Below are 25,681 nucleotides of genomic sequence, written 5' to 3'. Positions count from 1 at the left end.
CCCTCACGTCATCTCACTGTCGCTTCTCCCTGCACTCCACCCTCCTAAGTATTATACGCAGACTTGACTGAACCAGCCTTCCTTCTCAGATACGCCTTTTACTCTCTACTACAGAGCCAAGGCAAAAAAACAAAAAACAAAAAACAAAGCCTTAAGAAAAGAGAGATACACATAACAAAACTTACTTCATTGCCTTATGGAAACTACAGAGAAGAACCCTTAAAACTGTCATGAAAACTATCTGTCACAATCCATAACTGTTGCCCTGGAACTAATCAGCACAATTCAGAATCCAAAGCAACTTCACACCGCACTAAGCCGGGCTCGCCACTGGCCCCCTTTCCAGCTAGTCTCACACTTGTGTCAGGCTGCAGACTACACGTGCACGCGGGTTGACTCTTAAAGAAAACTGTTTGACTAAAGAATTCTGAAAATGTTCTGTACTCAAACATCAGGGTATGTAAAATCAAAAGGTCTCACAAGTTCTTCTTTAACTAATGAATGTTTTCCCATCTTGTAGGAAATTACTTTGATTTTTTTTTAATGGGACATTTAACTTACAAAGCTATAATTCACTTCATGATAAGATCTCTCCAATACAGCAATAACTGATACAGGATTTACACACATCATCTGGGAAATAATCAACAATTTATGGCATTTACATGTTATTTTGTAACTCTAGGACAAACTGAAAACACCTACGCGTGACCCACGTGTTGATGAGGCCCCAAGTACAACTTCCCCAAGGGTTTCAGGCCATTGCACTTCCCATCAAAACAGAGCAATTCTCCTTAAAAGCAGTTTTTCCTTCAAACAGGATGTGTTAAATTCAGTTTTGTTGAGGCCTACTTCAAACATAACTAAAGTGAAATCATGTTTTTGAGCTTTCAGCATTAGGATAACCACAGTTGTCATAATTTTTCATCTAAGTTCACTTACATTTGTAAACATTTATTTAGCAGATCCCAGTGGCTGGAGATAAACAATAAAATATGCAAGGCTCATCCTGGAATCAAACAATGTGCTCTGTTAACACAAAATACATTTAAACTAAGTGTCCTTGAAAGAAGTAAACAAACAGGGGAACAAATATCCTTCTTTCAAAAAAGCCAGACAACTACATTGAGATACTCTCCTAATATCAGAAATATTATCAAACTGTGAAGCAACATACAAAACTATGCTTGGCTGACAGAAAGGTTTAATTCAAAGGTGTGGCGTGTCGATGCATCTTTGATCATTGTGTTAATTCAGCCGCAGGCCTAGAGAAGGTTACCATCATACTGTCAGGCACAGGAAGAAAGCCTGGACGCTGTCTTAAAGGCAGTGATGAGAGGCCGCAGGGCCACCGCTCAGCCATGCTTGCTGTCTGTCTATCCTCCCCGCCCCCCGCCACGCCCCCGACCTTTCTGTGGGAGGGGCTAGGAGCAGCAGAAGTGAGCGGTGCTGAGACAAGCCTGCAGCCAGCTATAAGATCTGTTTGCTTTGGTTGACCTTTTTTTAGGGGAAGGGAGAGAAGAAGCATCTGCCTGTGGAAATCTCTGCTAATAAGCACAAGGATCAAAAGCTCGTCAACCACAGGAGAGCTAGGACACCAGACAGGCAGGTCCCAGGGGGGAATGTGACAGTGATAAAGGTATTTTATTGGTAATACATTTTGTACAGATTCTAAGTTAGCAAAATCCAATTAAAAGTCATCCTCCTACTTTGCAATAAAATAACTGATCCTTATCCTACTCCAAATTAAATATCAAATCACACTATTAAAAGGCATTCGTAAGAAACATGTTAGTATCATATTTAGCATGAGTAAATATTTTATTATTTCATGAAATTTATTTTGAAATTATCAATCCATGCATCTAATCCATGCAAAATAATTTAAATGCCATATAGCCTTCTTCTAGTTCACAATTATTAAAAATTTACAATATTTTCTTAGCTTCCTCTCTTTATATATACATGTATGTGTATACTTTTGCTAAATCATTTAAAAGTAAATTTTAGGCATTTTGCATTGTCTGTGGTTTTACTAGGTTTTATAAATCTTAGTCATAAATATTGCACATAATTTATTGTGAAATAGTACAACAGAAGTACAAAATCTTAAAAAGAAAACTAAAATTTATTGAATACTTTATATGTACCAGACATGATATGAACAGCCTCTATTTAATTACATTTAAATGTCATAAAAATTACAGAGGAAATGAAGGCTGAAAGAGATGGATGGCATAAGAGACTAAATATAACTCGATTAAATAACTGAGTATATAGTTTAAATATGCCAAATAAATATTAACTTTGCAATAAGCATTACTAAGTATAAACTGTGAAACACAGACATGGCCACTTAGCTATAGATCTTACAACACCCTGCACCTATCCCTTGCCACACCTGACCCTGTTCTGGTTCCTGCTGCACTATATACATACGTTGCCAGGTCTGCTTCTACCTCACCTTCATGAGACAATAAAAATTCCTACTCACACGGCTCCTCAGTGGCTTTGAACAATATAATTATCTTATTAATGTAATGATAGATAAAGCATGAATGATTAATACCTCAAGTCTCCCTGAGGTACGTACATTTTAAAATAGGAAACTTAGTATTAGCATCTATTTTAGAACATCTGCTATTTTTTAGACACTTGGGGCACCTCATTGAAACCCCTAACATTCTTCAAAGGTGGCGCCATTCCATTTCTCTATGGCTGGGAAATGGAAGGGCAGCTTCCAGTCCTAGTCAGCTGACTAAAAGGTCCACATCCATCGCACTCAGAGATGTCCAGCCCAGAGAATGGTCTCAAGTTTCTCTAAAGAGTAGGGGATGTGGAGGAACAGGACGAGTCCCTGTGACATCCCACCCCTGGTTTTCCTTCTCTTCCAACTCCAAGGGGAAGAGAGCAACAGAAGGCCAAGTGTAGACTGACTGTTCTTGCTCTAAAATAGAAGTGACTTCTTCATCCTAGAACATGAGAGCTGAAATGGCCCTTATGTCCAAAGACAGACAGATGGTCTTCGGGGACCGCCCTTTCTGCCTCTAAGGCTGACAATGACAGGACACTCAGCACTTAGTGTGTCAGCTCCCTGGGTCATCACAACAATGTCATGCTGTTGCTCCACGGCCTCCACAATACAAATGTAGAGTGCGAGCCTCACAGTCTTCAGGCGGCTTGCTCAAGTTCATGTGCCTGGCAGTAGTATACACCCCGCCTCCGTTCTAGGGCATCCAAGTAATGCTGGCCCTAATGATTCTATGAGCATGCCTCCAATTATTCCCTACCTGCATTTACGACTACATACCTCTTGCAAAATCAACACAGCTGAAAGGTGTTTCTGTTCTCCAGCCTTCCTTGTTATCATTTCCTGACATGGTCTGAATGTAAACTGTCCTCTGTTGGACCACAGCACGGGGTGGCCCTTGAAGGAGGACCTCACTGGAGCAAGACCAGCCTTAAGGTTCCTTAGCCCCAGTCTTGTCTCAGCTTCCTGACTGTAGGCAGACACAATGTGAATCATTCACAACATCTATATAATTTTGTAACCGAATAGACTTAAAACATTGATACAGTCTACAACTCCAGGTAGAACATGAATGCACACAGTTTGATATCAATAGTATTAAATTCTTACCATATTCTTCTTGCCAAAATATGTATCTTAAAAAATTAAGTTTTGGGTTGATTTGTTACTACCAAAGGCCATGCATAAAAATATTATAAAGGTTAGAGTATCTATGAAAATAGTGTGAACTGAGGCTAATGTGATACCTTAGCTTTATCAACTATGAAAATTCTATCTGTACTACCTGAAACATATTTACTACAACATAAAAGACAGCATATTGATCTTTCCAGTAAAATCATGATTGGATGTCCTTTTTTAGGTTGTTACCTACCACATACTTAATTTGCTCATTTTATTAATGAAATGTCTGATATTCTTGGTATGAAACAAAAAACAAGCACTTAAAACGCAAATCACGCTCATACATTGTTAGCACAGCAAACATGGCTAAGCAGACCATGGCTAAAGAACCAGCAGCCTAGCAGAAAGCAGAAAAGGAAAATATGCCGAAATCTATGATGACAACATTCACAGAACACAAGACCGCACTATGAAACATTTTTCATTCTGTATTACATTCATTCACTTGTTGGGCACGGCTTGTATGAAGAGGGAGTCAGCTCTCTCATTCTACCATTAGGGACTAGAGACAAAACTCCATCAGGCCTGGTGGGGGCTTTACCTGCTGAGCCATCTCAACTGCCCTATTATCAAACACTTAGACTTAGTATTATCTTGGGGAATCAATGTAAAGAGTTGGAATCACAATGGGATAATATCCTGGTAAACCCATCACAAGTTGAAAATATTGTAAGTTAAAAATGTATTTATCACCAGGAGGTGGTGGCACATGTCTTTAATCCCAGCACTTGGAAGGCAGGGGTAGGCAGAGAGCTCTATGAGTTTGAAGCCATCCTGGTCTACAGAGCAAGTTCCAGGACAGCCAGGGCTATACCAGGAAACCCTGTCTCAACCAGCCCCCAAAATGTTCTTATCACTCTCAGTCCACCTAACATCACAGCTGTACAACACCCTATTGAATCTATACTTCTCCTGGACATCACATGGCCACAGGGGCTCTGACTTTCTCCTGCTGACCAACACTGAAAGAGAAGATTGGCAAAACGGTCAACCTAAACTGATGTATTCACAAGCCATACTAAATGGATTCAGTAGGCAGTATATATATATATATATATATATATATATATATATATATATATATATATCTTGTATTGTTACATATATGTGTATTGTTATATATGTATATATGCATATATGTGTATTGTTATATGCACACATGTGTGTATGTATGTATATGTGTGTATATATATAATACACATATACACATATAAAACAATAATAAAGAAAAAGAGGCAACAGTTTGAGGGAGTGAGAAGGTGACATAGGAAAAGTTTGAGGGAAGAAAAGGGAAAAGGAAAGGAGAAAATAATGTAATTATATTTTAATTTAAGAAATTTTTAATTAAAACAAAAAATAACTGCTACTAAAATTAAATTTTTTAATTAAGTTTTTAAAGAGAGTATATTAGATCATACTGCTAGCCCAGGAAAGGATGAAAATGCAAATTACAGTTTCTGCTGAAGACACACTGCTTTCATACAATAATAAAAGAAAAGCCTTAGGCAGAACCAGTGAAAGTCAAGGCAAATCTTTATGAAACATACTGCTTAGTTGCTAAAGGGGATTCAGCCGCTTTTCTAATAAAACCTGAAGTTTTTACTCAACTTAAGCTTTATTAACTAATTAACAACAAGGCGGGGCTGCTGAGATGTCCCACAAGTAAAGGCTCTTGCTGATGACCTGACCTGAGTCTGACCTCTTGGTCTTCCTAGGAACTCCAAGTGGCTTCTAACCTCCACACACATATCACACACACACACACACACACACACACACACACAAACACACGTATAAATGAATAAATGTAATAACAAATTTTAAGGCACCAAAACAAACAACAGATAGTCTACAATATGAGATTATGTACTAGGATTAGAATTTTTATGACGTACAGCTCCTGTTGGATATGAGGCACACATACGTAAATACAGCATTTTACTACTAAAATATCACACATCATCAGTTCCAATGTAAGGACAGAAGCAGGGTCAGCAGAAGGTCAGCACGCAGCCTCCGCTGGTAAAGGCGACCGATGAGTCTCAAACACAGAAGACTTTGGAAAGCCACAGCTAGGTCTTCATCTGGACCTCTCCTGGGCCACACAGTGACAAGGTTCTCAGTGTCTGCGGCGCCCTGCTGAGCCTGCTGAGCGAGCTGAGGAGCAGACCTAGGCCAGCCTTTCCTAGCAGCTTCCAGGCCATGCTGAGCTGAGGTCTTTCTCCTGCTTTAGCTAGAGGGCACCATCTTCCCGCCAACATCAGCTATGAAAACAGTGCCCTGCTCAGCTCTCTTCACGCTCATCTCCACTTAGTGTATTCACTCTTGCACGCTTGATCACCAGTAAATTAATGGACTTGAAGATCTACACACAGAACTCTAACAGCCAGCAGATAACCTACAGCCCCACAGTCCCAGCCTGGGAATGGCTGGGGGGTGGGGGAGGGCAAGGAACGAGTTCCCTCTTGTCCCTGAGCGCTGTCCTCTAAAGCCTCCAGTATCACTGCACACTGAAAACGCGATCATTCCTTACTGTATATGCATTATTTTAAAAACAAATGTGGCTGCATGTGGTGGTGCATGCCTTCAATCCCAGCCTCAGGAGGTGAAGTAACAGCATCAGATGTCCAAGGTCATCCTCAACTGCATGTGGTGTTCACAGGTACAGTGCACAAGGCAGGACCAACAAAGGGAACAGAACGCCCCCACACCACACCATGGCCGCAATCGACTGTTGTGAGTTTATTCCCCAATATGTCTGCACCCTTACACAGGCTCACTCCAGAGAAGCAAGTTAGAGACGCGTACCTCCCCCTAAGACAGCACTTCAGATCCCTCCTGTCAGAAGACAGCACTACACGAAAAAAGTCAGTCTGCCAGACCACACTGACTGAGGAGAAAGGAGAGGGGCTCTGGGTAGTCAGCGCAATAAGGCAAGGTAAGCCCGACCCTTGCTGTCCTACACAAACAAGGACAGCCTGTCAAGCAGGAAGGACAAGAGGGTGTGGCTTCCAGCCTTGCTAGTTAGAAAGAGAAAAGAGTAAAAGGCAGGCAGAGTCGGTGCTGTTAGTAAACAACCCTTCAGGTCTCGGCGAAGGTCACACATACAAATGCTACTAGGTTCTGCACACAAAGGATATTAAAAAGGAATCTCTGTACCTTACAGTGAAATCATAGGAACAAGAGGCCAGCACGGAGGCATGGAACGGTGAAAACTGCAGAAGAGAAAAGTCAGGGTAGTCACGGGCTGCCACTCCACGTCACTCCAGAAACACAACTGGTTATCACTTACAACTGCACCTTCCTGGGCCTTACATACTTAAGTGGACCTTTCAAGTAGACATTGATAGAAAAATCTTTGATTTTTACATTCTCCAAAGAAAATGCGTCAAGCTTCATAGAGATGATCACTAAGATGCAGCCTCGGCCAGCCTCAGCCCTGCTGAGGATCATCTTGACTCCCATCCACCTGCTTCTACATCCCAAATGCTGGGATTACAGACATGGACCAGCCAGTTTTATGTGCTAATGGGGATCACACCCAGGCCTCTATGCTAAGCAAGTAATCTACGGCTGAGTCACATTCCCACCCCTGTAACTACATCTGAATAGCACTTCACACAGTTTGCAAAGCAGTTTTTACCATATTACCTTAATCTGTTCCCACAAAAAAATCTGAAATACAGAAAAAAATCTGTCTACTACTGAAAGCTGTCCATATAAGACCATATTAAAAACACAGGAACACTTATTTTCATGTTTGTAGTAGATGGTGGTTATCCCAGAAACCGACAACTGGAGGGAGGAGAGTCCGAGACTAAGGGTGGCTCAGGCCCTCTACAAAGCTCAGGTCAGAACACAGGAGGAGGATGGAGGACTGTGGAGCTGGAGGTGGGAGGACTGCTGTGAGACACTGTCCTCTGCACAAGGCAGCTGCTGTCCTCATGAACTCTCACAGCTGTGGCTCTGCCCCAGGTCAGGACAGAGCACTCAGCAACACAAAGGGAGGAGGGCTCCTAAGGCCCGCCTATAACTGAAAGCTACTGGCAGTTAATGGCTACAGGGAGTGGGAGAGAGTTTCCCCTAATGAAATGTCCAGCTCCCGTGGGTCCTACACCCACGTGCATGAGGTTCCTCCAACCGGGCTCAGTGGATTAGAAAGAAGGAAAGGAAGGAAGGAAGGAGGGAGGGAGGGAGGGAGGGAAGGAGGGAGGGAGGGAAGGAAGGAAGGAAGGAAGGAAGGAAGGAAGGAAGGAAGGAAGGAAGAAGGGAGGGAGGGAGGGAGGGAGGGAGGGAGAGAGGGAGGGAGGGAGGGAGGGAGGGAGGGAGGGAGGGAGGGAGGGAGGGAGGAAGGGAAGGAGGGAGGGAGGAAGGAGGGAGGGAGGGAGGGAGGGAGGGAGGGAGGGAGGGAGGACAGGACTGGGCTGACACGACATGGCTGGGAGGGAGGGATGTGCCAGGTTCTGGTGAGGTTGGGGGAAGAGCAGGTATGAGCAAATACTCTGTATGCATGTATGAAATTCCCAAAGAAGTAAAAGTTAAATCTACTATGTACTACATATTTAAAAGTATATTGAGTAAGAATATTTGAAATATTAATTTAATGCTATTTGAAATATGTAAAATAGGGATAGCACACAACTATCATATTGGAACCAGGTAAAGTACTTCGATGTTAAAAAAAACCCTGCTAATCAGGAGATGCCACTGAGTAGGGAGGTTTTCACAGTAACACAGCAGAATCTCCTGACAGAAGCTGAGGAAATAACTAAGTTCCCTTACAAGGGGGGCAAACCTACAGGGCACACTGTTAAAAAGTTAGCCCACCTCTGTTCACAGACTAAAACATTTCTAAATCCTACACATTTTTAGCTTTTATATACACTGTCATGTGAGAGAAAACATTACTATCTCTCCATTCACACACTCTCAGCAAATGGACAATTATGAAACATATAAACCCTAAATATAAACTGACACACCTAAAAATAACGTTAAAGGAAATAGTCAACTGGAATAATAAGAGGAGAAGGTTGTTTTTAGTTAACATCAAGTAGTGAATTTTTTTATCATCCCAGCTGACTCAAATCTATAATAGGTTATCGACTTGAGGTTATAATAGGTTATAGCTTTAGCTTCCAACATGACCCTTAATTGGGTAACAAAAACACACATAAGAATCAATTATGCCAGCACTTGGGAGCTGAGGCAGGAGGAATATAACTTTAAAGTCACCTGGCCTACAGGATGAGACCTTGTCTCAGAAAGCCAAGAGCAGAGGGCGAAAGCCAAGAGCAGAGGGCATAGCTCCGTGGTGGGCGTCTGCCTAGGACCAGCAGTGCCTGGCTCCGCCCCCTGTAAAGCTGCAATCCCTACATCTTTGTAAAACCTCACCGACTGTGCTTTATGTTTTCACCCCGGGTATACACGCTAAGAGACTTACCTTCACCCTCCTGATAGCATATGTGTGACCGAGGAGTTCAAAGACAGGGTGCCGCACATTCCTCAGGTCCCAGCCTCTCAAGCTACAGTCAACCGCGCCTGTCACTACCAAGTTCTGAAAACAAGTCAAAAAAACCAAAACTATGATATGTTTGCAATTGCTCACTAGAAACAATAACACATTTTGTAATTAAATATATACCCAGGATCTATTTTTTAAATTGCATAATCAGCATAGAAAGGAACCAAAATAGTCATTTCATAGCAAAATCAAAAATATATAATTACAAAGGAAAGAAACTAAGTATGTTTAATGTGTATGACAAAACACTACACACAAGGGACAAAGCAAAGTCTCAAACAACATTGTGGATTTTCCAACTTACCTTTTCAATATTAACACACACATAAGAGGTTAAAAGATACTGGGCAAATCAGCTGACCTTTCTTTTTAAAGGGTTTAAAACCTGCTGAGGTCTTCAAAAGGCAGACTGCGGCTGCTGGGCTGAGAATGCAGCTCAGTGCTTGCCTAGCAAATATGAATGCATCTAAGTCCAGGACACACACACACATACACACACACACGTGTGTACTCACACATATGTATATGGGTGTGGGAACCCCTCACAAGAAGACTCAGCTATTTGAAAAGGCAGAGTGTTAATTTTGCTAGTTTTTCTAAGCCTAAATATATCTATTGAATATACATATTTTCTTTCTTTTTCTTTAAAGAGTTCTGCCAATGTGGTATTCTTTTAACTGTCACAAGTTAGTTTAAAGCTGGGAAAGCAAAAACAAGGTAAGTCCTTTTAGTTTTCAGGAAAAAGGCCTGCTGAGGCATACAGATCATATATTACTCCATTTAATCTATTCCTGGATTCCTGCTTTTAATTCTTACACTCAGATGTTTTAACTGACACATTACAGAAAGTTTCACATGGGCACTACCATCTTACTATACAAGCATGAAAATTAGCTCAGCTTACAAAGGAAGATAAAACAAAATTCTTAAAGCAGATGGATGGTCAAATTGAAAACTGAGTTATAAATAGTTCAACAGCCTGACCAGCCACGGGAAGAAGAAATCAAAGCAAACGGTGACACGGACTAGTGGGGTTAAGAGCAATCACACACGTACACATTACAAAAATTGTAAAGCAGTTTCCCAAAACAAACAAGAAAGGCTGCACTGTTGAACTTTTAAGAATATCCGTTCCTCACTTGGTCTGTTTTAGGAGCACTTAGGTCCAATTACTGCTAATGCAGGTCAGTCCCTTATTCACTACAAGTGACAGGGACGAGTTTAACCTAATGGTGCAGGAACCCCACCAAAGGGGGGTTAACACCCAGAGAGAAGAGAGCTAACTACATGGAGCTACGAGCTGTACCTCATTGTATTTACACCAGTCACAGCTCAGGATTTCTGTCTGATGCGCTGGAATCACAATTCGAACTCCTGTGGTCTTCACGTCCCAAATCCTCAGCGTCTGATCACCTGATAGAGAAGAGAGACTTGGTCAACCCCACATCCTACCTGTGCTCAGTGAAGAGCAGGCTCACGGCAAGCCAAGTCAAAGTATGTCTCTGTCAGGACACCCACCTTGACAGATTTTCAAACCATCACAATCCCAAGAACTACCACAGTGATAGGCGACATCCGATCTGAGGAGACAGCTCGGGGACTCGCACGTGACAAGCACACACTGTACCACCGAGCCATGCTCCAGCTCTTCCTTCTGGAAGTTTTATACTGACTACATTTTATTGACAGTTGGAGCAAACTTTTCTCCTTTGAAAAACAAGCTCAAAATCTTAGAGAATAGCTGGATGGTAGTGGCGCACGCCTTTAATCCCAGCACTTAGGAGGCAGAAGCAGGTAGACCTCTGAGTTTGAGGCCAGCCTGGTCTACACAGTGAGTTCTAGGACAGTCAGGGCTACACAAAGAAACCATGTCTCACAATAAAGAAAAAAGTATAAAAATTATATTTTACATTATTAAAATAAGATTGACGTTGTTTAAATGAACAGTCACGTTGGTAGATAAAAGAGTAATATTTTGAGATCTAAGAATGGTAGGGATAAAAGAATGAATTTAAGTGTACCAAATGGGAATAGTTCTGGTACATGAGAGAACTATCTTCAATGGCCCTAAAAATAATCACCAGCCAGTAGAATTTGTTTCCGAATCTTGAACGGCCAGGATGAAATAATCTCTGTGGCCTCTTAGCATTCCCTGCCTACGGGTAGTCTAGTATCTGGCCTATAGCCACACCCTTCTTCCAAGAACAGCACTCCCCTCCATACAAACAACTCTGATCTGACTTACAACACTCTAGAAACACCCTGACCTTAGCTGTCAGCCAAAGGTGAATGCTTAGTTGTTTTGCTTAAAACAAAACAAACAAAACTAACCCAGACAAAAACCCTATAGGGTAAAGAAAAAGCAGCCAGTCCCACTGCCCTCTCTTTATTTTGATCACAAACATGCAATATTATTTTACAAGTTATTCAAGATACTCTCTTAAAACAGGGTTTACCAAGCAGAACATCTGGGAGCTCCTGGTAACCAAGCATCTCACCACAAACAGAAAGTTGGGCTATAGAGTGAAATGAATAAGATCACCACAAAACTCCATCTGAGTGTCACTCCCCATTCTAAGATATGCTCTCTGCAACTTTCACAAAGACCTATGATAGCTATAGTTCTATCACTTGCAGGAAAAGAATCAGAGAGAGAGAGAGAGAATAAATGGTATTCTCCCTAAATTTCTGCCTCTAAAAAAAGTCAAGTCCCAGAGGAAAGCACTTGACTCAGCACAGGGCATTTACTGAGTCATACGAAATGCCAAGCAGGCTCAAGCAGGTTAAAAACAACACAGGCTCACTAGCTTCTCCAAACTTTCTAATACTTAAGTTGGGAACCACACAGTCGCTATCTCATGAATAAGACAGTCTGAAGCCATCTGGGCTTGTATTCCCTGGATACTTACCTCATCTGCACGTGTAAATGGATTTCAAGCACCAGCACACTAGAATGAGTGCAGAGTAGATGAAGTGTCTTACACACGGGGAAAGGAGGCATTAGAGTGAACAGTAAGCAGTATCTGTCATTAGAAGGCAAATATGGCTACCCTGGGGGCAGGAGGAGAGAGAGGAGCAGCGCCTTACAAAAAGCAAGGGTCCCCTTGTGCAATTTTATTTCTTGATACCAGCACTGCTTACAAAGGTTAAGTTATGAAAAGTATCAAGTTGCAGTGGAAGGTCACACAATTTCTGAAGATATAGAAGATGGAAAACAACACAGGCTGTAAAAGTGGCTCTTCTGCATACATTTCTCCATCACAGTATCTGGTGCTGTAGGTGCACTTCCTTTTCAAAGCCATGATTGTTAGGTAACCTCTGCAGTTAAAAGGCTTCCCTGTATGGAAGGTCCTATTTCCTTGACTGACACCACTGTTGTATAGAGTTGGTACTTTGTTGTTGTGTCACTGTTCTTCTAGATAAGAAAGGAGCCTTCCAGCCAAATGGTGCAATGACATGCCCAACTCTTCCAGACACTGGAACAGACACTGGGTTTTTGTTTGGTTGAGTTTCAAAAATGGTATTTCCATACAGCTGGTGCTTCAGTGTCATCCAGGCATTTAAGAGGATGCTAAGTGCCACAGGCAACCTGAATTCCCAGCATCCCCCAAGCTACAGGCAGCACTGACAGTGGCCCAGCAGAAGGGACAGTGCTGTAACATAGCAGGAAGCATGGGGACATTGGGAGAGGCTGTAAACAGTCTCAAAGTGTGGTGTGAGATGAGCTGAGCAACAAGAGTACTTTGGACCCCAAATAAATTAATTTATTGAGACACCAGATGCCTGTCAGATGTAATATGACTTTTCCTTAAAGTAGAATGAGGCTTATCTATCAACCAGCTGGAACCCACACGTTCAGGCCTGGCCATGACTTATGCAATTATAAGGAGTCTGTAATAACAATAATTTAGTTTTCATGGTTCTAAAGAAAGTTTACTTTATCTGAACCCTCCCTTTTATATAAATAGTGCAAATATTCTTCTTCTCTGTGCCAAATAGTTTATAAACATGAATTCTGTGCTAAAATAACTATCACAGGCCACACAAAAAATAATATCCTTAGAGAAGTTTGCTGTGGGACGAAAGCGTTCTCATAATTCTTCCCTCTTGGTACTGACTTAGCTAATGGCAAAACATTTCTATATTTACTAATATTCAACAACTTTGAAGGTGTCTAGGCTCCCAACACACCGTGTGTGTGTGTGTGTGTGTGTGTGTGTGTGTGTGTGTAGTGCATGCACATTAGTGTGCAGGTGCACACACCAGTGTCTGCCCACGTGGAGGCCAGGGCAGGACATCAGGTGTCTCCTTCCATCCCTCTGTGGTTCACTGACTTAAGACAGCGTCTTTCACTGAACCAGATGCGTGTGACTTCTGCTGGGTTGGCTGGACAGGAGTTCTCAGGAGCCTCCTGTCTCCCCTCCCCCAGTGCTGGGATTATGGCCATGCTCAGCCATGCTCGGCCAATCCTGTTCTTTACATGAGTTCTGGGAACTTGAACTCAGTTTCGTATGCTTGCAATAACAAGTGTTCTTAAACACAAGCCTTCTCCCAAGCTACAAGGTGACTTAATTCTTACAATACCCTAAACACTGTGTTTTTATGTTATTTTGGACACTTGAACGATCTATCTGTGTGCCATAGAATTAAATATAAAAATAATCATGATTGCTTATCATGTAAGCATTCACCTTCTGACTAAAAGATAATCTCTTACCACTTAGGGTTTCATTGACTAGGCTCTGTGATTGAGATGACTTTTATGAGAGATTTCACTTTGTTTTAGCAAGGTTTATCTGTGAGCCAGATGACAAGGCAACCTGTCAAACACCGTAATATGACTCACAGACCAAGAGAGAGATAAGTTAAGGACTCTCAGACCACAGCCGCCCTCTCTGGACTCTGCACTGAAGCTGCTCTGTGGGCATGCGCCATGCAGACGGATGCGTGTCTACGAACAGCAGCATGGCCGCTCCTATTACATCATCAGAAACAGACCATTAGCTCAGCAGTTCCAACACAGCAGTTCTCAAATCAGGCTGATCACCTGAGTCAGCTACGAAAATGTCCCAAACTCACTCCTCCCTGAGGACATTTCGATTCGGCAGGACTGTGATGGCTCAGAACTCTGCTGTTGTTCCAGCTTCCCCAGTGATTCTGATGACAGCAGGTTTAGAACCACTAGGCTAATGAATCGTCACCCAGCAGTATACTCAAAAGTCAGCTGCTTTAAACACTGTTCTCAGAGGAGCTGCTGTGATGCTCTTCAGGCCCTGCATGTCTGTCACCTCACTCTCACTTGCTGTAAGGCCACGGCGGCTCAGACACCACTTCCTCAGGGAAGCACCCTCACCAGATCCCCAACCGCAGGAGTCATGGTGTTTCCAGAGTCTGAGTATGCACTCACATCGTCCAGTGAGCTCGCACTCCCAGGGTGCTCCCCTGCATCCAGACGGGCAGTGTCTCTGTCTGATGCACATTAACTTTAGCATCATAGGAACCTCATGATATGTTTACTATCATCACCACTGTTTCAGAAGTAATGGCGAGACACAGGATAAACAGCGTGGCCAGAGACAGCCACGGAAGAGCGAAGCGGCAGCAGAACTGGGTGCCAAGCAGCCGAGCTCCGGAGCCATGTGCCTAACTGCTGTGCCTGACTACCCAAAGGACTGTCACACCAGTTATCCTCCTGCTCCTCCCCGTCTGTCCTCCTCCTCCCCCTTCTCCTCCTTCTCTCCTCCCCCTCCTCTTCCTTCTCATCCCCCTCCTCCTTCTCCTCCATCTCTTCCTCTTCCTTCTCCACCCCACTTCCCCCTTTTTTCTTAGCCATTTTCTTACTAAGAGGGGCTCAAGGAGGGCAAGAGAGTACCACTCGTCATCCCTGAGTCCCCGGTACCCAGCAGCAGTGGACATTCAATTGCAGTCGTATAGATTAGCTGACAATGTCTCCAAAATCAAAATGAATCCGAAAAACATTTTTTAAATTCTAATAAATGAGATTCCATATCTTATGTAATAATAATAAAAAGTTGAGTGTTCAGCATGAAAGGCATTTGGCTGCAACAGAACGCACGGATGGCTTAGGAAATATATAAGGACAAGCAGTCATATCACACAGTCCCCATGGTAAGGAGGCTAAGAGACAGACTGCAAACTCAAGGCCAGTTTGACCTACAGAGTAAGACTCTGTTCACTCAAAACTAACTCTCACTCTCTCTCTCTCTCTCTCTCTCTCTCTCTCTCTCTCTCTCTCTCTCTCACATACACACACACACACACATACACACACACACACTCACATACACACTCATACACACAAACACACACATATACACACACAATGAGAATTTCAGGTAATAACAATAAACCAATTAACATATAATGGTAAGGTAAAAGGAATTTTTAAAAACTTAGAAGTTCTACTTCTTGACATTTTTCATGTTAAAAACTATGATTGTTAAATGTAATTCATATCTTAAATGTTACAAATTGAATTCCCAGCTTCAGTGGAAGGGAGGCATGTTTCAGCTCATTGTGAGGAAGGCGTAGTCTGTGTCACTAATTCATTCAGGGTTTGAAACCACAGACTATAAGGCCAAGGGACAACCTTCAGCAGAGGGAAGCTATGCCAATTCAGCCAACTTCCATCCGGAGAAGAAACTCCCTCTGTTAGGACATCTCAACAATGGTAATGAACTGTGGTCAGCTTACAGACTGTTTCAGAGAAAGCATGAAACCTATAACATTTACATTACGTTAAAAATATTAAAGAGGATGAAATCAAGCTATATGCAAGGCCTTACATTTTAACTCCACTAAGTGCATTATTATTACTACTACCATTTACTTAGTACATACACTAAGTCTTCTGAGCAGCTGTGCCACGGAAAGATGAAACCCACACTCAGGTTCACAGGAGAAAACTGAAGCTCTGAGTGTGTAGTTCCAGAGACCAGCGCTTGTCCAGCATGCAGGGAACGCTGGGTAAGACCTGGCATTTCAAGGAGGGGGACAAGGAGCTCAGGGTCCAGAGGGGTTACATGAGACCCTGCCTTTTAAAGGAGAGAGAAGGTATCTGGGAGTCTGGCGTAACGGCAGTGACTTGCCTGGCAGGTGTGCTGCCCTGATCAACCCTAGAACTAAGAAAGGAGAAGAAAACAGGGCTAGAAAAAAGTGTATTACTAACTCATTACAGAATAAAGAATGGTTTGGAAAAGACTTAATTCCAGTCACAGACATCCAAGAAAGCTAGAATTAAAGCTCAGAAATTTTAGAGATATTTCGATAAGCTGACAAAGTGTAGTGGTCTTCATTTCAAAAAAAATACTGGTAATTTTTATCAAGGAAAAAAAGCATTTCTTGCATTCATGACACTCACACATAGACATTACCATAACTATTAGAATCTCAAAAATTACATAATCTAAATGGACTTTGTGTACAATTACCTAAAGGTTTTGAGTTGCCTTCAAACAATTCACGCATTTAGGGGAAATGAATAGATAGTTCTTAATTTTTAGAGTTAAAATATAAGAAAGTAGCAAGGGATCTCTGAACTTTCCTCCTGTGGCCCACTCATATGATCAGCAGCTCAGGACACTGATACAATGTGCTGAGAAAGTGACGCTGGCCCCGCCTAATCGCTGCCTGGGTCATTAAATTAGGGGAAGATGCTGGACACTCCTGCCTCTTCTCTAGCTGCTGCCTCCTCCTCTGAATACCTCACGGTGAAAACAGCTCCCCCAAAGTTCTCAGGATCAACAAACATTTCCGTAAAAGGCTGGAAGTAGCTGTTTTGGCCTGGAGGGCTATCAGGTTCTTATGACAACTACTAGATTCTGTTAGGACAGTACAAAAGCAGCCACTGACGGTGAGTGAGTGACTTGATTCCCCGGGCTCTGGTGAGCGGAAACGGCCTTAGTTAGCCGACCTTGAGCCAAGTCAGGGGTCTCAGCTCCAAACTCCACCTACCCATTGAAAAGCCCACTTGTGCCTCAGAGGTTCCACAGTGTTATGGAACAGAACAAATATAAAACAAACCTCCTCTTTAAAATGTATTTTTAATTATGTTATGAGATGATAAATCAAAAATCTGTCCATACCCAAAAAATACAAATAAAAACCTAACCTTTATTGTGAAAAGGATTATATTTACTGAAATACAACCTGGGACTTAGTCCTCTGAAAATTTTCTGCCGCAGGCTGACAGAGAGAGAGAAAAAAAAAAGAAAGGTCCTAAGGGCTGTGACTTTAGTTCTGTGGCAGAGCACAGACTCTGGGTTCCACCTCCAGCGCTGGGGGGGGGGGGGGGGGGCGGGGGGGACGGGAAGGGGAAAAATTAAATATCCTAAGAGCACAAAATGGGTTTGCACTCCCATTTTCTCCGAATCTAGGGTACACGGCGCCACCTAATGGTACTACAAGAAAGGCTTCTTTGAACTGGAAAATGATTTACCTGAAGCTGAAGCAAGACAACCAGGGATGTGGGGAGACCAGATTGTGCTGTAAATGACGCCCTCATGGCCCCTAAAGGTACACAGGGAATTTCCAACAGTTGGATCCCACTGAAAACAAAGGAGATCAATTAGTCAACAAAGGTAAACAGAAATGTACACATTTATATATATACTATGTAGCACTATGTATATAACATAAATACCTCATGAATACCACAGACATTTATATATACATATAGAATACATATACATGTGTGTGTATATATATATACACACATACATACATTTTACATATATACATACATCTTTATATATATATATAAAGATGTATGTATATTTATATATTTATATATATATGTAAAGATTTTTCAGGTTTATTTTTACATAAAATAAGGTAGTCTTAAAGGAACAAAATAATTATTAGGTTGTAGCCAAGACTAACTTTTTTAATTCTGATAAACATTTTATATATACTTTTGGAAAGAAAATTAATTAATCACATGTAAAGCTATAGAATATTTTAGAAAAAATTTCCTAAATTTTTTCTTATAAGGAAACTTATATATAAGGAAGCTTATAAGGAAACTGTTTTTAAATGCAGTAATACTACATACCACTTTGACAGTTTGATCCCATGAGCCAGACACTACAAGCTGTTCCCCTCTGGTTTGGCTCCAATCAACACTATACACCTAAAAAAGTAAATTCCTAGTGTTTAGGAAGCAAACAGCATCAAGTTAAATATTGCACTTTAGTTCTTTATGACAGTGTCAACAGGGGCAGTAACTAGCTCGCTATGAAAGCATGAAGCACTGTCCATCTCCACATGATGTCTAAGAAGCAGAGAGGTGGCCCTACCCACTCTCCATGCTCACTAACTACGGAGACTGACTCCACTCTGCCTTAACACAAGGCTGCAGTTTCCAAATCTCCTTCACCAAGCCAAATTACACATACTTTTAAAACTACCACTGCTCATTACTTATAGCACCACAGAGAAATGTCAAAGCAGACAGGACAGTCATCTTTAAGAGCTTGCTTCCTTGGAGTTCATCAGAAAGCATTAACATTCAATTAATGTCCCTGCCTGGCCTTCCTTAGAAGAAACGTTTATAGGAGGCATTGCTACTCTGTCCGACCTCTTTGCAGGCAGCTTGGGCTACACAGCAGTGCTATCCGATACACACTCCTCTATCTCAGAACACCAGTTCAAAGAGGCCGTCTGACATCGCTATCCTACCACCTTATACAATAAGCTATGTACACGCCCCTACCACATGTCCAGAGACATTTGTGCCTAATTATCCCTTAGGAGAGCAGGCCAGACACACACCTGGGCTTATCATTGAGCATGATTAGCCAGCGACTACTTAAACCTTTAGCTCCTTCATATGTGTAGGAGATCTGAGTGTTTGGGTTTGTCGTGAAGAAGCATCATTCATTCTGATCTGTGCTTTATCTAAATTTTGGATGTTTTTTCACGTAAGACATTGTGGTAGTTTAGATAAGAGTGGCCTCCACAGGCTCGTATATCTGAATGCTTATTGACCAGGGATGGAACTGCTTGATTTGAAGGATTAGGAACTGTGGCCTTGCTGGAAGAAGTATGGCCCTGAGGCTGGGCTAGGCCCAGAACTTGGCCACAAACTCTAGATGTAGCTCTTAGCTATTAATCCAGTGTCTGCCTGCACGCCGCCATGCTTCCCACCATGACGGTGATGGACTGAACCTCTGACACTGTAAACCAGCCCCAATTAAAAGCTTCCTTTATAAGAGTTGCCTAGGTCATGGTGTCTTTTCACAGTAGAAGAACAGTGACCAAGACAGACATGAAATCCAAAAAAGTCAAACCTAGAACAGTGGTCACCACAGGCTGGGAGGGTGAAGGCGGAAGGGACTTCGGCCAAACCGTACACATTTTTAGTTATAAAATCAACACATCCTAGAGATAAGAGGTTAATAATCACATATGCCTGAAAGATGCTGAGGATGTTGATCTTAGATGTGCTCTCGACACACATAAGATGGTACCTATATTAAGCGATGACAGAGTTAAACTTTATTGTAGGATCATAACTAAATGTGTTCTCAGTGGACTATGGTAAACCTACAAACACTATTAACGTGTTAAATATAACTGTTCAATTGTTACCTATACTATTATGAAATTGGTGGGTGTAAATTATTAAAGTTCCAGAACCAAGTAAATAAGTTAAATATTTGATGTTTTGTACATCAAGGATATTTTTACATTTTTATTTCTTAAAATGTTGATTATGCTCAGGGCAATGTCACACATCTATACCCAGCACTGGGGAGGCAGAGGCAGAAAACCAACTCGGTGAATAGAGTGATTTCAAGGTCAGCCCGGGCTCCATATGAGAGTACATCTCAGATGCCCAACAAACAGACTGGATTAAAAGAATATCCCCCGGGATTCACACTCTGCCCCAGCCCTGCCCTCCCACTGCCCACGTCCAAGCAAGAAGAGAAGAAAACAAACAAGAAAAGAGGCATCCAGCCCTTGGGGACACCAGAGACTGTCCTCTGGTTCCGAGTGCACATACACTCGGCCTGACATGAGCTCACACGCACATGCACACCCACGTATGCCAACAATTAACTAAGCTGCAGTTTAAAACAGACATGCGTACGGAAGGACTGTTATGATGGAAGATCACATTCCTGCAGGACTTGAGGCTGGACAAAATGTTAGTGGGCTTAAGAAGCAGAGGTAAATCAGTGATCAGAGACAGCACCAGAAACCCAAACAAGGCTGGATGTGGTAGCACATGCCCGTGAACCCAGTACTCTAGAGTTAGAGGCAGATGTATCAGCCTTGGGCACATAGTAAGACTCTCAAAGGGAGAAAAAAGATATAAAAGAAGAGTCAGTCCCCAGGGAGTAGGGCTGGGGAACCCTGGAGGACTGCGGCCAACTGAGAGTGAGGGCGGTGTCTAGCATGCAGAAGACTGGAAGCAGGAAGATGATATGACGCATTATACATTCTGAGTGTCTAAGGACAAATGGTCAATTACCTCACGCTCTAAGAACAGTTCACGGCCTGAGAGATGCTTGTGACACAGATGAAAAGGGAACCCTGGCTCCATGGACCCAGCGCAAGTCAATTCATCCCACTGTCAACAGGCACTAACTGAATACTAAGTATCAGTAGCCAGGACATGAGGCGAGATGCCTGTGATGGGAGACAAGGCCGGCCCTCGTGGACCTTGCGCTTTAGTGGGAGAAGGTACCTATAAAAACATAAACATAAAGACACTGACGAAAAGTAAGGCGGCATAACAAGGCTTAACAAGGGCAGCCAGTTCCTTCTCAATACAATCCCGGGGAAAGCATGCACTGTACAGGAGACCTGAGCGTTAGAAAGCAGCAGTCTCTGGGGAGAGAGCAAGGAAAGACTTGAAGCAAGGGACAAGCTTGCCCTCCGCCCAGGACACTGAGGGCAAAGAATTAAGAGAACAACTTAACAGGCCATGCCTAAGTTTGCTGGGATTCCTCTCAGACTACTGCCATCCACCATCAGCTACGACTCAAGAGTCCAGCAACCCCTGACCACCGTCCCCATCTGCCCCTGCTTGTTTTCATGCACTATGGCCTCTATCCAGCTTGCATGAAAGCACATCTGTAAGAACAGATTCAAGCCCTGCTCAAAGCCTTTCGACACTGTGGCTGCCGCCGCTTTTCAGCTCCACTCGGCATCGTGTGAGTTTCATCCATGATGATCTGTATTGCCCAAAGGTCAAAATCATGCAAAACTATGCATGCCTTCGGAGCACAGACATATGTAAGCAAAGAAAGTGTAAACAGATAGCTGAAGAAGGTGGTTTCTTCTAGCAAGAAGGAGAGACGGAGGGGAGATGGAAGGATTATAAGGAGGGAACTGGGGACTCCAGAGCATACGGAATGCCCTATTTCTTAAGCTACAGGGTAAATATTGAGTGCCCAATGTGCCATTTTTACATCTTACATATATAAGTATAAAATATTTCCAACAATTCAAGTCAGCGATGTCTTCCCACAGATCTCCGCTCAGGGCCAAATGCCCACTGTTTGTGCCCGTGCGTCCTCTGCCCTGGCCTTCCTGCCTTCCGGGTACTTTGCTTCACCTCTCACAGTGTGGCTGACTGTTGTGCCTACTTCTGTATTCATACTCTCCCTCAGAATCGAGGACGCTCCTCCTGCCCCGTCCCAGTCAAGTGTCCCTCGCATGCAGTACTGTGTCCTCTCAGCCCTTGCCACGGCCTCTCTCCACAGACCAGCCTGAACCCAGGACACACTGCAGGGCTGCTCAGTTTCCCAGCTGGGCCGAGCACAGCATCCCACTCTCAGCAGGGCTAAGGGGGGCTTTTGGGATGCAGAGCAAGCTCTGTGTGTGTGTGTGTGTGTGTGTGTGTGTGTGTGTGTGTTTCCAGTTTCCCCCTCCACAACCACTGGAAGGATGAACACTGAGAACTGTCAAATTAAATACAGAGAAATAATATGCAATACCTGGCTAGTTTCAAAAGCAGGGTCCTAGAGATGAAATGACTCTTGGCACTGAATAAAATTAATTGGAAATATAGGAGAGAGAAAAACAAACAAACAAACAAAAAAACCACTGGCAGTATCTTGTACACTTTAGCAAAGCTGTACTTCATCAACATCAGTTTGAGCGGATGTTTTACAACAGAAACCAACTCCCAAAGAGCTTGTGTCGCTCTGCCCTAAAGGAATGCCCTTTCGTAAGGTGATCTACTTAATTAAAAACAAACAGAAACTTGCTCAGAATGTTCACTTAACCGTCATGAGTGCAAAGGAAAGGGACAGTGATCCTAAATCTCAGTGATTGAAAGGGGCTATTTTCTTTACTGTAGAAAACTTGTAAGTCTTTCTCACCATGGAGATTTGGAAGTGTCCAGGAAGATACAGAGTATCCCACGTGGCTGCCATTTTGTCTATCACGTCGTTCCCCTGGTTTCCTGTCCCCCGTCACTAGCTGTTGACTAGAATGGTTCCTATCAGGTTGATTCCCTTACTATCAGACCACTGCACTCCTAAGCACTAGCAGACAGGGCTTTCTTTTATCACTGGCACAGATCATATTCATCCCTTGAATATTCAGAGTGGCTTCCCTAAAGTCATCTAGTAATATATATTTGTCTGATTGCCACAATATCATTTACAGCTAGAGTAACGTCTGTTGATTCCCTTCTAGGCTGACATGCCCCTCCCCACTGTTTCTTCTCCCCGCCTTCCAATGACGTCTGTCTGATGAAGGGATGACGTAGGTCACTCTGCACATGGCCCAGCATGCTGGATGTGACCTCAGGATGGTCCTTCGCCCATCCCGTGTCCTTGAGATCGGAAGTTAGATCTGGAGACTTAAGCAGACTCAGCTAGATCGGTTTGGCTTCCTATCCAATCAGGAGGTGTATAACTTCAGATTGGCCCACTTTTTCCTGATCCTAGATTGTTCAGAGAATGTTTCAATCGTGGATTAACAGTGCTAGCGTCTGCAGATGACCCTCTCCCAGAGTCAGTATGTCATCACAGGCCACAAAATGCCAATGTGCTGTTACTCCTTTTGTGTATGTTTCACAGGATTCTACTCTAAGGAATTTTCTAATCAACTGTTTTGTTTGTTCCACCAAAAATTCACACAGAGAAGGCAATGTGTGCCACGATTCCTCATTGTCTGAAGAAAAAAAAAGGAGCTGGCAATACTACTAATCTTCCACAATGGAGATTTTATTCTGATTATCACAATTCCATGTACAAAAAGTATATAAGCAGCTGACTGTGTGGGTATGTGTGTGCACGTACTCAGTGCTCTCATTTGCTCTTTCCAGTGTTCAGACTGTGCTATCTTTGGCCACTGAGAGTCCCTTCATGTTGTCTCTTCTCAGCTTTGGACATGCCTCCAAAATCATCTTGCTTTCAAACACAAGTTTCATCTTGTCTATGTCCTCTGTGGTCCTAGAGCCAATGACTCCTCCAGAGCCCACTGAATGTGTTATAAGACTATTTAGAAGCTATACTATCGGCACTGAGGATGCCATTGTAGGAGAGAGTGAATGCTTCTCTTTACAGAGCAAAGATCTGGGAAATATGCATTTTTAACAGAGGAAAAATAAACCTTAAGGTTATATGAATAGTTCACACCTAATTTTAAGATAAATGTTCTATATATCTTCTTTATTCCAAAACTCTTTTCTCTTAGAATAAAACATTTGGTTTCATGACTGCTGTTAAGCATCATCTTTCTATACATAGATGAGACTTTCAGAATAGCAACACTGATTTTTCTGAATGCAGTAAAATCTCTATTATCTTTCCATTCATGATCAGACCATGTCAGAGATGGTAGTCACAATACAATATTTTTAAAGTCACTTGAAATAAATGATTTCCAACACCTGCTAATGGAGTCATCTGCTAGGTCCTAGATCATTTCTTTAGTTTGTCCTTTTTTATCCTGTTTTAAACTGTGATTTCTAATTCTGTAAAATGTTTCACTGGTCCAAGGTCAAAATATAATATGACTTATATCTAAAGAAATCTTACTTCCATTTTTGGGTCAGTGCTCTTTCTCTCCCACTTGCTTTACATGCAACTAATATTGTTAGTCTTGAACTGCATCCCTACTGTTTGTTTTTGAAATTAATTATATAAATTTATATATATTAATAGCATATATTTATGACAAATATAAATAACTTTAATTATATGGTTGTATATATTGTACTACAGGCCTCTTATATAAAGGTTAAGTGTATTGTAAACTAATTCTCCCATGAGATAGATTTTATATGAGCTTATACCAAAAGTTCTTAGGTTACAATGTCTGGGGTCTGGGGCAAGTTGTCAAGGTTATTTAGAGTCCTAGACGACTCCGGTGTGTCACACTGTTTGCTTCTGAAGTTAAGGCAGTGGTTTTCCAAACAATGTTATACACATCCAATGCATCCTAGGAAATGCTTAATGCTCAGAAAGTTTGAGAGCATTGCGATAAAACAAATATTATACATACTTTTCTCATTTTAAATGTGGAGATTTCAACTTCCGCATTGTAGTATAGCCCTAAGGCTGCCGCCTGAAGCAGGTTTACTGGGAATTTAATCCGCTTCTGCAGCTGGTAGCTGGTAGACAGGAGCATACCTCACAGGGTTCCACTGGGAAATGACCCATACTGCTCCCCGACTCTCCCTCCACACATACCATATGCTCCAGTCATACCAACTGATTCTCTTTGTTCGCATGACCCCAAAACTACTGGAGATTAGCAGACAAGCCTCATACGTGCCTGGAACATAGCATGTGCATATCATAGCATGTGCATAGCAAAGGCATGTCTAGCTCTTAATTCAAGGACAGATCTTAAAATACCACACGGTGCTCCTTTAACAATGGCGGCAGATAATTCAGCCTACTGGCCATAAAATTCAAAGAAAGAAAATTAGTTAGCTCATCTCTAACTAGGACATAGTTTTCTACGCTGTCACAGAGTTTTAAACGGCCATTTTAAAATATTCTAAAATATACCTGTAGCAATCTACTCTAAAACAAAATAAATGGCTGACTGTGGCTAAATATGCAAAAGTTAATACACAGTGCTGATTTTCTTCCTATAATTATTACAACCCTTTAAAAGAAAATAAGAGAGGCTGGAGTGTGGCTCAGCAGTAGAGTGTTTGCCTAACGTGCACAGAGCAAGCGCTCAGTCTGTCAACTGCATCACCAAAAATGGAAAAAAAGAAAAACAGAAAAAAATCCCTTTGGTAGAGAAATCTTTCATGGTATTTTAAGTGTAAATGTATCTCAAAATGGCCCATACTGATGTCAAATATATGATAATCATTCTATATTAATATTTTATTGGTATTCATCAGATGTGTCAGCTGTCCTTATCAAAGGGTACATTATTAATTCACACTTTAGAGACATAAATCATTCAGTATATTATTACTATAAAATGAATAAATA

The 25,681-nt window shown here is 42.2% G+C and overlaps 1 protein-coding gene across 1 annotated transcript in view; it reads right to left on the bottom strand.

Moving 5' to 3' along the window:
• Window positions 1-25,681, bottom strand: part of Pex7 (peroxisomal biogenesis factor 7) — a 66,768-nt gene that overhangs the window by 28,010 nt on the left and 13,077 nt on the right. The window contains exons 4-8 of the mRNA XM_052169803.1: window positions 18,313-18,390; window positions 17,698-17,806; window positions 10,546-10,652; window positions 9,159-9,272; window positions 6,875-6,930 (exon numbers count right to left, since the gene is read on the bottom strand). Of these exons, the coding sequence (XP_052025763.1) occupies window positions 6,875-6,930; window positions 9,159-9,272; window positions 10,546-10,652; window positions 17,698-17,806; window positions 18,313-18,390 (464 nt within the window). The remainder of the gene's footprint in view (window positions 1-6,874; window positions 6,931-9,158; window positions 9,273-10,545; window positions 10,653-17,697; window positions 17,807-18,312; window positions 18,391-25,681) is intronic.

Source organism: Apodemus sylvaticus, chromosome 23, assembly GCF_947179515.1.
Source record: "Apodemus sylvaticus chromosome 23, mApoSyl1.1, whole genome shotgun sequence".
In the NCBI taxonomy this organism is placed as follows: domain Eukaryota; kingdom Metazoa; phylum Chordata; class Mammalia; order Rodentia; family Muridae; genus Apodemus; species Apodemus sylvaticus.
This window is presented reverse-complemented; position numbering and strand designations above follow the sequence as displayed.